This window comes from Dicentrarchus labrax, unplaced genomic scaffold (assembly GCF_905237075.1).
Source record: "Dicentrarchus labrax unplaced genomic scaffold, dlabrax2021, whole genome shotgun sequence".
In the NCBI taxonomy this organism is placed as follows: Eukaryota; Metazoa; Chordata; class Actinopteri; family Moronidae; genus Dicentrarchus; species Dicentrarchus labrax.
In genome coordinates this window covers 12,095,543-12,107,794 of record NW_026136709.1, presented here as the reverse complement: position 1 = coordinate 12,107,794, position 12,252 = coordinate 12,095,543, and the positions used below count along the sequence as shown (strand labels likewise).

The 12,252-nt window shown below is 39.6% G+C and overlaps 1 protein-coding gene across 4 annotated transcripts in view; it reads left to right on the top strand.

Moving 5' to 3' along the window:
- Positions 1 to 12,252, top strand: part of neto1l (neuropilin (NRP) and tolloid (TLL)-like 1, like) — a 66,477-nt gene that overhangs the window by 34,595 nt on the left and 19,630 nt on the right. For 3 of the 4 annotated variants that reach the window (XM_051410338.1, XM_051410339.1, XM_051410340.1), the window contains exons 5-6: positions 9,003 to 9,044; positions 9,364 to 9,491. In XM_051410338.1, the coding sequence (XP_051266298.1) occupies positions 9,003 to 9,044; positions 9,364 to 9,491 (170 nt within the window). Of the gene's footprint in view, positions 1 to 9,002; positions 9,049 to 9,363; positions 9,492 to 12,252 lie in introns of those variants that run through there. The other variant, XM_051410341.1, reaches the window with a different exon arrangement.

Sequence of the window (12,252 nt, the reverse complement as noted above, 5' to 3'; positions counted from 1 at the left end):
AGATTTCTTAAATCCATCACTGTGAATAAAGGTGCAAAATGAAGTGAAACTCCATCCCAACGACCAAATTCCCTGCTGTCTTCTCAAAGCAAAAATTTTGATGGACACTTTTATTTGGTGTGACACATACACTGTAAGTGTATATGCAACCGCAGTACTTGTAACTGTGGAAATGGTCCAGGAACAAAATATAGACAGATGTGTGGACATTGAGAAGGATGAATGGACATATGAGCAGATTAATTAACGGTGAAGAGATTAAGAAGTGTTCCCCCTTTTTGTTATTTCTCACCAAATTGCTCAGCTGGCTGAAGACAAGAGTGACATTTTAGTCAATGAAATCAAAACTAATTAAGAAAGTAACAATATACCATATAATATATTATAATATGATAGTATATGTTTGTCAAATATCAATGTTTGTCTTCCATTTGTCTTATATTAAACATACATATGTGAGTTAAAGCATGAGAAAATTTAAAAATCCTGAATAAAAACAATAAAAAAAAAAAAAGAAGACAAATTTCAAATGATTTAACATTAACCCAAAACCTCAGTAAAATATATATATCTCAATTTCCTTACATATTTGTAACAATTTAAACAGCAACTTATGGGCAATCCACAATAATAACAATCGGGGTGCTGCGTAAGTTGGCCAAATAAAGTCCCTCTCCTGGCCGCTTCTGAGATTTAAAAAAAATAAAAGCAGGAAAGCATTTTATGCTGGATCCCAGAAAATGTCTGTTCATGCATGTGAAGGGACATCATACTGTATAAGTATTTTTTATAAGAATTTCTATTCATTACATGGTATTTTTCACTATCCAACTCTTGTCAAATATACATTCATTAGAAGTCCTGGATTTAAGATCTATTTACTTTGAATCACATAGGACACTGTTGTAAAAATACGTGATTTTTGAGAGAAACTGAACTGAGATTTGAACAAATAAACGCTCGTAAAATGGCTAAGCTATGTCTCCCACTTTTGACTCCGTAACCTTAGCAACAACCACGGCAGACAGACAGGCAGGCAGAGAGACATACACGCAGAGAAAAAAAAGAGAGCACTGACCAGGAGAAAAAACATCAATTATTGTCTCGAGTTACCTGTCAAGTTTGCCTATGATCACGTTGTGATTAAACTAGTTGATGAATACTCTGACTTTTTTACTGCACTTATATTTATGCTCAAATTCATATTCCTTATAATCAGTTACCACTATCATCTTTGTATGTTTGCTGCCAGTTTATCAAAGGCAAGACACAAAGAAGTCAGAAATTTCCTGGTTACACAAATCAGACAGGTTAAGTATCAAAATCAAATTGGTTCCTAGTTCTAGTTTTGACTGACAAGTACAAAAAATATAGTTTTATTAGTTTGTTGTGTTAGATTAATACATGTGTGTAACAAAGTACAAAAAAGAGATCCAATTTTGGATTCCGTATTGGAATCCATAAAGAACGGATAATATGATTATATAATAAATACTGTTAAAACCATCCAGTTTAAGTTGAAGATGACCCTGAAAGTCACGTGCTTGCCCTGCTAGGTTGTCCTTGAGCAAGACACTGTATCCCTATCCACATCAAGAGCTGCTCTACAGCTGCTTCCCTTATGGAGATCAATAATGGATCACATGAATCATTAGTTCACACACAAGGGCAGAGATCACACAGTTCTTGTAATCTATATGCCTCTGAAACGCTGCGACTGTCCGTCCTCCAAGCATGGACATTTTTTTTAAATGGATATTTCTGGATACTGAACACCTCCACTGGAACATAAAGTATTGGGGTTAAGTGCCTTGCTGAAGGGCACCTGGACCATAGATGGTTGAGATAGGGGTGATTTCTACTCAGCAGCTTTTTTCCACTGATTTTTCCCAGCTACAACCCCCCTCACTGTGTCACTGACCATATTTTGCATTCCTTGTATTATAATTTTGGTGGCTACTGTGATAAATACAGGTCAAGGGCAGTATGTATTAGTGCCCGTATGAATGAAGCAGAGTGTGTTAAGCTTCCCCGGATAAATAAACAAAAAAAAAATGTAATTCATGTGCACCATAAGCACAAGACAAACTCCTTTTTTTCTTGCTTTTCCTCTGCAGACCAGTCCAGTACAGTTCTTAGCAGGATCGTTGGTGTGTAGCTGGTTTTGCTTGTGGTGTGGCACTTATCGCTGTTCGGGGCACAGACCCAGCTCACTGGCCATGACACCCAGGGTGTGATGAATCCTATCAGCCCTCGGCAGATCCTGTGGCCCCGCTACTTTCACCGCAACTGTTCTGTATAGTTGGGTTGTCATCCATGGGGTCAACAAAGCCCTCCCGAGTGGGTATTAGCTGTATAGCTAATCTTTACAGCAGAGTTTGATCGATAAGACCTTTTGTTTGCACAGGCAGTGTTTTTGAATAGTCCAATATGAAACATGCATGTTTGCGCTTTGGGAGTTGAAAGCTGGGTGAGTTGCTGGATTGAAAACTGCAGACACGCACTCAGTACAGGAAAGTATGACAAAGACAATCACCTCGGCCAAAATTGTTCCTTAGTCGTGATTGAAAGGGCTGGAAGTAATCAACCTGTGGAAAATTGTTCCTTTTTCTTCCATATCTCTCTACCTCTTCCTCTTGTCTGTCTCTCCAGATCCATCCACAGCTGTGCCCGGTGTGATTAATGGCAGCCATTCATTAGCTTGATCAACCACTTTAGCAGAGATTATTAATCAGATGCTTATTTAAATGTCACCACTGAGCAGCTGAGAGGAAATGAGGCCACTGGGAAATTGAGTTTTTGTGTGTGGGCTGCTTATGCAAGTGTGTCCTCTGCATGTTTGGTTCCTGGAGTATTGCCACACACTGATAATCATGAGCCTCATTCATATGCTGTTTTACATACATTAGGCTCAGCAGCTAATACTGAAGGGATGTGTAGAAATGGAGCCTAATGTTCAATTCCAAATGAGACATATTGTGTCTTATTAATAAAACATAGTGTTGTGCCGGTATTATGAGGAGCAATTCAATATTCCTGGGATTGTACAGTTACTAGAAATTTACAATCTCTTGACATTTTTGCAATGCTGTTTCATCTCTGTATGTGTGTGTGCCCATACTTTCTCAATAAAGGACATTTCCCACTACATAGCCAAAGTAATCAGGGCGTACTCATCATTTGTTTCAGAAATTTTTACTAGAACAAATTCCTAATGATTATTTTTGTGTCTGCCTGCCAAACACAATTACGATTGCCGCACTGCTGGCATTATAAACATGTTTTTGAAGCAATGTGATGAGCAAATTTGAGCTGGCATTTGCAAGCTGCTCGTGTTTGCTTCTGGGGCCATTTGCACATAACTTCTGTAATTCTGCCCTGTCTCTGAATCTCTCTGGTTTCACTAACAGTACTTTTATATATGGGTGTATACCTACTGCACATTGGTGTGAGTGTAGCATGATAACTGTTTTTTTATTTATGTTTTTGCTATCTCAATATGTGCAGTGCTGTGGGGCAACTTAAAGTCGGGCTTTAAAGTGAGCATTTTCAGTGTTGCAAAGGGTAAATACAGTAAGCCCCAGAAGATTACACACTTAGTCGAGCTTTATGAAGAGAGGAGAGGGTGTGGCCATGTGTGGATGTGCTCTGAATTCAGCTCACTCAGGAAAAGGCATTTACACAATGCAGTAGAGAAAAGAGAAGCTGCAGTGTGAATACAATAGCTGCACAGAACACACATATTCCAAATGTCCACATCTGTGCTCACTTTGATATGTTGGGTATTTATTATGGTACTAATGCAGTGTAGCAGCATACACTGAGTGCATTTACATGCACACTAGTATCCCGGTTTTGTATTTGGGATATGGCATTTACATGAAACATGGTCATTCATATCCCGATATCATAACTAATCTAATCTATCTAACTAATTCCATTCATAAACAATAACCTTTGGGGTTTAGTATCATGTAGACGATTAATGGACAACCCGCTCTACCTCCTGAGGCATAGCCGCCCTGAAGGTAGAATAAATCTATGTTTCTCAAAACCAGGATAAGACCTTATCCATGTTTCTTAGAGCTGGATATGACCTTTACATGCACAAAATGTAACCTCCAAAAACCTGATCATATCCAGGATACTAGAGCACATGTAAATGCATTCAGTGATGCTTTTGAAGTTTCCTGTAATCAAATATTACATATTGTGACTGAGCTGAGGCATCCAGTTTATAAATAACAAGGTTAAATCACACGCTGTGAAACGAGTACACGTGCTTTGTACAGTTCATCAATCATTTTATCAATCCGTGTAATTGATTGAATCGATTAATCAGGGAGGGCAGCGAAGGAGAGGAGGTGATTGATGGCAGCGAGGATGGATCCCACCTGATTGAAATTCAGTAGCCGGAGTCTAAAAAGGTCAAGGGTCACACTAGAAGCATTTATAGGGATAGCAGCCTCTTAGTGGGACATTTGATGCCATGTTATGAATAGCCTTTATCCAAAGTGTATGTTTGTGTGTGTGCGTGCCTGTGTACATCGGGCATCTATTCCTCTGAGGTTGCTTGGCCTTGTGATTGCGATGGGTTAAGTGATGCCGAAACCCAATAATAAATCTCTGGCATAACCTGCACAGATGACCTGAAGGTCACTGTTTCATTAACTGTCTTCCACTTTGATTTCCGCATCCCTTGTTCCTGTCTGCTCCCCTGCCTACCTGACTACCTGCTCCCTGCACACACCTACCACACACCACACACATCCTGTCGAAGACAACATCAATAGACATGGACAAACTGGAAGGAGGCTATATGGTTGACATAAACATTCTTTATGTGTGTGTGTATATATATATATATATACGTGTGTGTGTGTGTGTGTATGTGTGGAGAGAGAGAGAGAGAGAGAGAGAGAGAGAGAGAGAAAGAGAGGACAGATCAAGATAGACAGGAAAGGGGGAGAGAGAGGGGACGACACACAGCGAAGGGCCTGAACCCATGGCCGCTGCAGCAAGGGGCATCAGATCCATGAGGTGAGCTATATATAAAATAAAAATCCTTAAAGGAATAGTGTGACATTTTAGGAAGTGCTCTTATTCACCTTCTTGCTAAGAGTTAGATGAGAAGATTGATACCACTCTCTCATAGCTATATGTTAAATATGAAGCTAGAGCTGGATGAAGGTGAGCTTAGCTAAGCATAAAGACTGGAAACAGCTAGCCTGGCTCTACATGTCCAACGGTAAAAAAAAAGCCAGCAACTATAATGCTTTCAAAAAAACATGTTGTATGTTGTATCTTCTGTGTTTCATATGAGCAAAGCTCTTTCCTTTGTTTAGATCTTAATACTAAGCTAAGTTCACCATCTGCTAGCTCTGGCTTCATTTTGACCGTGCAGACATGAGAGTGATATCAATCTTCTCATTGAACAGCCGAAAGGAGAAAAAACAGATTTTTAAAATGTTTAAATTTTCTTTTAAAAGTTTTGCAGCTGAAATTATTGATTGATTAATTGAAGATTAATAAATGACTCAATTTGCAATTTGGTAATTGAGTAATTGACAGTTCCAGCTTCTCAAACGTGAATATTTACTAGTTTTCTTTGTATTTTATAGTAAATATAAAAATATGTAATATCTTTGGTTTTGGACTGCTAGTCAGACAAAACAAGCAAGCTGAATATGTCCACTTGGGCTTTGACTGTGATAGGCGTACCATCTATGACCAAAATATGAATTAATCTAAAAAATAATTAGCAGTGGCTTTTTTATGAAATAAGCTGGTTCTGCTTTGATTCACTTCTTTGTGAAATAAAAGAGAAAGAATTACAGTAGATGTCTGTGTTTTGCTCTTGAAAGAAAAAAAAAGCGCTTTCTGTGTTGAGACTTGCCACCACTCCAGATGGAGAGTGGCCATGTGGGTGGATTTGTTTGTACTATTCAAGCAAAGTTTTACTTTCCCCAAATGACAAAAAAGTTGCTCACTGCCACTTAGCTGTCCAAGGCCAAAGGAGCCTCTTGTAACTGCATGGTATTCCCCATTCAGCTTTTTATAGATCAGATCATTTGAGCCTTAGTTGAAAGCAGCAATTAATCAGGAGGGAATTGTTGTAAAAAGCCTCAGGAGTAGAATCTAAGCACCTCTCTTGACTGCTTTTGTGTTCAAATGAATGTTTTACCTTGTCCTGGTTGGTATTGAAAGCACCAAGGAGAGAGGGTCTTCTGCAGCCTTGCTAGATTTGCACACAGGTATTCAGCGGCCTCTTCTTCTTTTCACCATAAGGGGAGGTTCATCTCTTCTGAATCCCCACTACAACACAGCTGAAATCGGGCCAAGAATCTCTCTCCTTTGATTATAGGTTTTATGCAGTGAGTGTCATCATCAAACACACTGAATGCTCATCCTCACTCACCCACCATTTCATTCACTCTTTTTTTCATCTTGTGTTCTGTCACCAGACAGGCTGTGTTGCCAGGTATATGGAACCTGCTCCTTGGGTTCGGCGTACAAACACTGAAGCTCTGACTCATGTCTAGACAGAAAAATTAGGGCATACATACAGACAAAAAAACTGTGACATTTAGGCAAGGTGTTCACGCTGTGCAATCAGACCTCATTTTCCACACTGAGCTCAGTCAGTGGTAGCCATGTCTCGATTTGGCAAGGAACAATCAGATTTAATGTGAAGCCTTTTTTGTGATTCCTATTTCCGCAGGCTCTGTCCTCAAATGAATGCAGCCCAGAGCTCACAGCTAACGGCATATCTTTGAAAGCACAACTGCTCTGTCACTAGGCTGAACTAAAATGGAATCAGCAGGAATGCATTTAATACTGTGGAGTTCTTTTTTTTTTTTTCAGACACAGTGCTGTGTGTCATAGCATGGCGACAAGGTGACATGCCGTGCCATTACAGAGGAATTCTAGCTCCAAAATTAGTCTAAGAACAATGATCTTGTGATAACTTATATGGTTTTCATTTTTATTTCATTTCCTCCTATTTGGAATATGTTTTAACAATAAAAAAAACATTTATTTTGTCTTTTTAAATTTGAATCTGGATTTCAGTTCATCTTAATTTTGAAGCCATTTATGCTTTAGAAGCTGGTGTATGTCAAATTCTGCTAGAGTTTGGTGGGGAGAAACACGCAACGCCTCGCACAGCACACACAGAGAGAAATGATGACGTGAAAGAACAGTAGAGATTGTTCAAGAGTCAATTTTTGTCTTGTGTGAAGTCATCTGAGGGGTGATATTGAATCTTTGGGGATAAGAGACAAGACTGTGATGTTTCAGTAGCAAGACAAGGTAACACACCTCAGCGAGACTGCGCTTGTTGATGTAATTTATTGCAACATTAAAAAAACTGTTTAAAACATTTTCGCTTCAAGCTGACTTTCAAAACTTTACCAGACACTTCCCTTATCTTATTTAGCTGACAAAATGTATGGCCTGAGCTTGGCTTTGTTCAAGTTTTTATTCACAGTGTGTGAAAGTTTTGTTAAGGATTAGATTAACAGTCCCCAACGGTCTGCTAAAAAAAATCTCAAACCTTTCTTAAAGCTATTTCTAATGTTTTTGCTCCTCCATTTATCTCTGTTAAGCTTCAGTTCTGTTTTGTTCTGACACTGCAAAAGGGAACAAAGATAAGACTTAAACTTATTTGGTGAGCTCAGAGGAGTTTTTACTCATATTTAGTATGTCAGTCCAAAAACATATAATCCCAATTGTATTCTTGCTGTGACTTACAATGTAATTGGTCCTGTGAGTCAATAGTGACATGACAGTGACCTTATTGTCATACTCCTTTAATTGGACTGGCTGTTATTACCCCCAAAAACAGCAGCAGCCTTGGTTTCAAACCATATTAGTGGTTTCAACAGCTACTTTGTTTAAAAAAATATATTTAAATGCTTATTATATTAAACCTAATTAAATGAAATTACTGTCAAAGTTGGTGTAAAATACAGCTGCGTATTTTACTGATTAAAATGTTGAGTGAAACCCCAAGAGAACATCTACTGCACAAGAGTTTGACCTTGATCCTCCAAATTTGCTTGCAAGGCCTTAATTGCTTATAGCTCTAATGAGGGCATTTTACATAATTTTAGAAGAGTGGGAATACTGTGGTGGGCTCACTCCTTTCCATCGTTTGGCATAAGAGCAATTTAGAGTTCTAATTGTATGTTATTTGGTCAAAAATGACTTTTCCATTCAATGCTCTCTGTAGGCTACTTCAGACGTACATATGGTTGGAGTAGACTTTTGTACACAAATACTTACTGTAATGAAACTAAGACATTGAGCTTAATTACTCCATTAAAAGTCCAGTATGTAACATTTAGGAGGATCTGTTGGCAGAAATGGGAAATTATATGCATAATTATGTTTTCATTAGTGTATAATCACCTGCTGTTGGTCTTTGCTTATTTATTATTGTGTGGATATCCTAGTTTTTGGTTGTGGAGAGAAATCCGTTCAGGAGGTACTGTACAGAGAAGGGACCAGATTTTTATAAATTAATATGAATGATATACTGTAGTAGGAAGTTCAATCAGCAGTTCTGCAGTTACTGTTTAAAAAAATATCTTCTTGGCTATGGTTTGTGAGATTAACAGGTTTTTTCTAGGATAGAGGATTTTTGTAAACGTGTAATGCAAAGATGTCAAACAGTGCAACAATCATGCATAAGTGGAAGTTCCAGAGAAAACTCTCACACTCAGGAGCTCATGACCTTTGACCACAACTTTTGGACTTTTGACAGAAGATGATATGGATGACGGCTAACATGCCAACGACTTTCCTTTAGACAACTGCAGAGAGTGGAGAAGCATTCAAGGATGCCAAAATCATTTAGGAGGGAGGGCTACAATTTGTTTTCTCTACAGGAAGTTCCTCAGTACATTGTTACACCTGGTTGTTTTTGCCTCTGTGAGGATCCTGATTTTGTAATCATTTATTAAAAATGAATGCCTCCACCCCTTCTGCTCTCTCCTCAGATCCGGACTTTGCAGACTTAGGAGTACCCCCACCTCTGCCCTGTAGGTATACTCCCTCACTCTCTTTCTGCCTCTGTTTCTTCCTTTTTATCTTTCTGTCACTTGTTTTCACATTAGCTCTCTCATTGCTCTTTTTGTCTCAATAAAACTATTTATACTATGATTCCTCCAGTTATATACGTACAATATTTGTGTTCTAGTTATCTAAATTATGTACGTATGTGTACTTGTGTGGTAATTGTGAGTCCATGTGTTTGCTTGAACAACATGTGTGTGTGTATATATATATATATGCATATATATATATGTGTTGTGTATATGCATGTGTTTGTGTGTGTTTATGCATATGTGTGTGTTTCAGCCTGTCAGTATGACATGGTTGGTCCAGAAGGTATCGTTGAGTCCCATCAGATCACGAGAGACGGGAAGGCTGGCGCCACAGAGGCCGTCGACTGTAAATGGTACATCCGTGCTCCGCCGCGCTCGAAGGTTAGTGACATAAGATACGCTCCCATCCAACTGTGAATTAGATTTACTGCCAAATTCTGAAATGTCACATAAAACACAATGGAAATGAAATTCTGTCCCCATCAGCTGAGCTGATGACAGCATAACGCAGTTATGTCAGACAACAAATCAACAAGAAAAAATAGATGCTACAAGACTTTGACAAATACTGCGTGTCTTCATTGATTCCAGCTTCAAGATCTATTGAATATTTTTCCTTATTAATTTGCTGTTTCCATTCAGCATTCTTTCACATGCAGTAAGATCAGGGGTTGCATCAGGAAGCTTTGATATTGCATGTGGGTTTGTCTGCAGCTGTCAGCAGTATCCCAATGTGAGTGTTCGTGGCTGCGGGGGGACTTGTTCCCCTGCTAGGGTCAGACAGATAGGCAGAAGGGTTTATTTGGGGTCAGGCCCATTTTTTTAATCAGCAAGCTGTTGCCAAGAGGAATAGAGGGATGGAAGGAGATAGAGAGAGAGAGAGAGAGAGAGAGAGAGAGAGAGAGAGAGAGAGAGAGAGAGAGAGAGGACCAGACAGACAGAGAGAGGGAAGGAGCGTTAGTGCTGATGAAATAGTGTTGCCATGCAGTTTGACCCTGAGGCCTGCTACAGCCTGCATTTGTTTTCTCTGCCAGTGTTCTCCACGCTGCCCTGCATACATATACAAATCCTGACATGCACACACACACACATACGCATGCACACCTTTGCTACATCCCCAAACACACGCTAGACATGGTTCCTTATCTACCAGGGGTACCCGTGCTGCATTAATGCTAAAGGATTAAACGTTTCCTGAGGGTAGAGCAGCAGTGCAGGAAAAGGCCACATTTTACAAATGCTATAACTTCTCCTATGAGTCCATAAGGCTTGATCATATACGCATACACAGTCCAGTCCATGACTGCAGTAAATCTGCTGCTGAAATAGTGTTGGCCCTCTTCTGGGTGCATTTGCAAGATGTTAGACATTTTTACTTTGACTTTTATGGTTAGAACAATTCACTCAAGGACAGAAAGTATTATAAGGTCTACTTTTTTAGGATTTAAAGGGTTTGGTCACATTTACAATATTGTATTTGTAAAGTGTGAGGTAAAATAGACCTGCAATTTATGTTGTAATGGCTTCAGGGATGTTCAAAAAGCTAGTTCGACATTTTTAGCGGAATGTAAGAGACAATGAAAATAGACATGAAATGTATATAAGAAAAGCCTCCTTTAACCTTAACACTTATAGGTTACTGGGAAAATCTGAAGTCAATACATATAAAATGGTGTACCTTATAGGTTTTTATTCAGTTTGCAGAGTATGTGCATTTTCCCGTTGTTCCCAGGAGTGAGATAAGGCAGCAGCAATGTCAGCTTAACCGTGTCACTATTTGTTTCACTAATTCAGCGCCTGTTAATGTTACAAGATGTTATCCTTTCCTTTTTGAGGCCACCACAGAGATCTTTTTAAAGTGATACACTCCACATTAGGGAAGCTATTAAGCTTTGTTCCATCCCTGATAAAAAAAACTGTGATTTGCTTCATAGTAGTTTTTCATGCAAGTTTTTCATGCTGCAGGCTCTTGAACTGTACACACACACTGGCTTATGATATGAATGGCTGATAATGTTGGCGTGACTGTGATTCATGGCCGCAGCACTTGCTTGGCTCTTATCTGACATATTCTTCGGGTCGCATATTTCTCGCTTATGCCTTTAGTTTCCCTTCAGAAATGTCCTTCAGATTCAGCTACTTTTAAGCCCCAAGGCCGCAGGAACTATAATACGTCATCCGCCTCTCTTCTTCTCTTCACCATCAGCACTCAGGTGGAGCCATACAATAAGTAACACTGGAACAGGTATTAGGTGGAGCCCCTGTCTGTAACGGTCGATTCTAAAAAGAAGCATTGATTCCTCAGTCCCTCTAAGTGGAGTGTGTAAGTCAGCCAGTATGTTGTGGCTATGGCACCAAAGAGGACCATAAGTCAGTTTTGTGTGCGTCCCATGCATGACTCTGTGTATGTGTATGTGCAAGGCTGTATATGTGCATGAAAAAGCGACAGAGTGAGCAAGCCTGGCAGTATGATATATTTCATTTGGTCTGAATCAGTGTCATATTTCGCCCTGCAGGAGTGTCTCACTAGGCAAGTCATGGGCCAAAGGCTGACAGTCATTGGCGGTGATGGACAAGCCGGCAAATAAAATTTTTAGCACAGATCTATCTTCAGTCATACAGTCCTGGAGCTCTTACCTCTATCGGCACTGCTCACACTCAGTTAAACATTAAATATCTAAAACTTACTGTATCTCTCTGTTTCTCACTTCCTCTCTCTTTCTGAAGCTCACACATGCATGCTCACATGTTACTGCAGTGAAACCTCAGCCCATCAATGTGTATGTGCATGCGTTGGGTTGTGCTGCGTGCAGGGCAGGGTTTTCATTTCCCTATGCTGATACAGTACTGCACTGTACCCAGTGTGCCAGAAACAGCAGAGAGATAATGACATCCTATACCGGAGGCTCTAATTAGACTGCACCGGAGCACTCCAGAGAGAAGGGAGAAGAGGGGGACAGAGGAGGAGAAAAGGGGATAAGGGAAAGATATACTTAATAATGCATTTTGTCGGAGATCTAAATGTATAGGGATGAAGTTTAGGGGTGAGATGGCAGATGGCGGAGAGAGGGATGGTGTGAAAGGTAAGGGAAAGGGGAGACTGACTGAAAGATATACCTGCAAGTAAGCAATAATGACCATG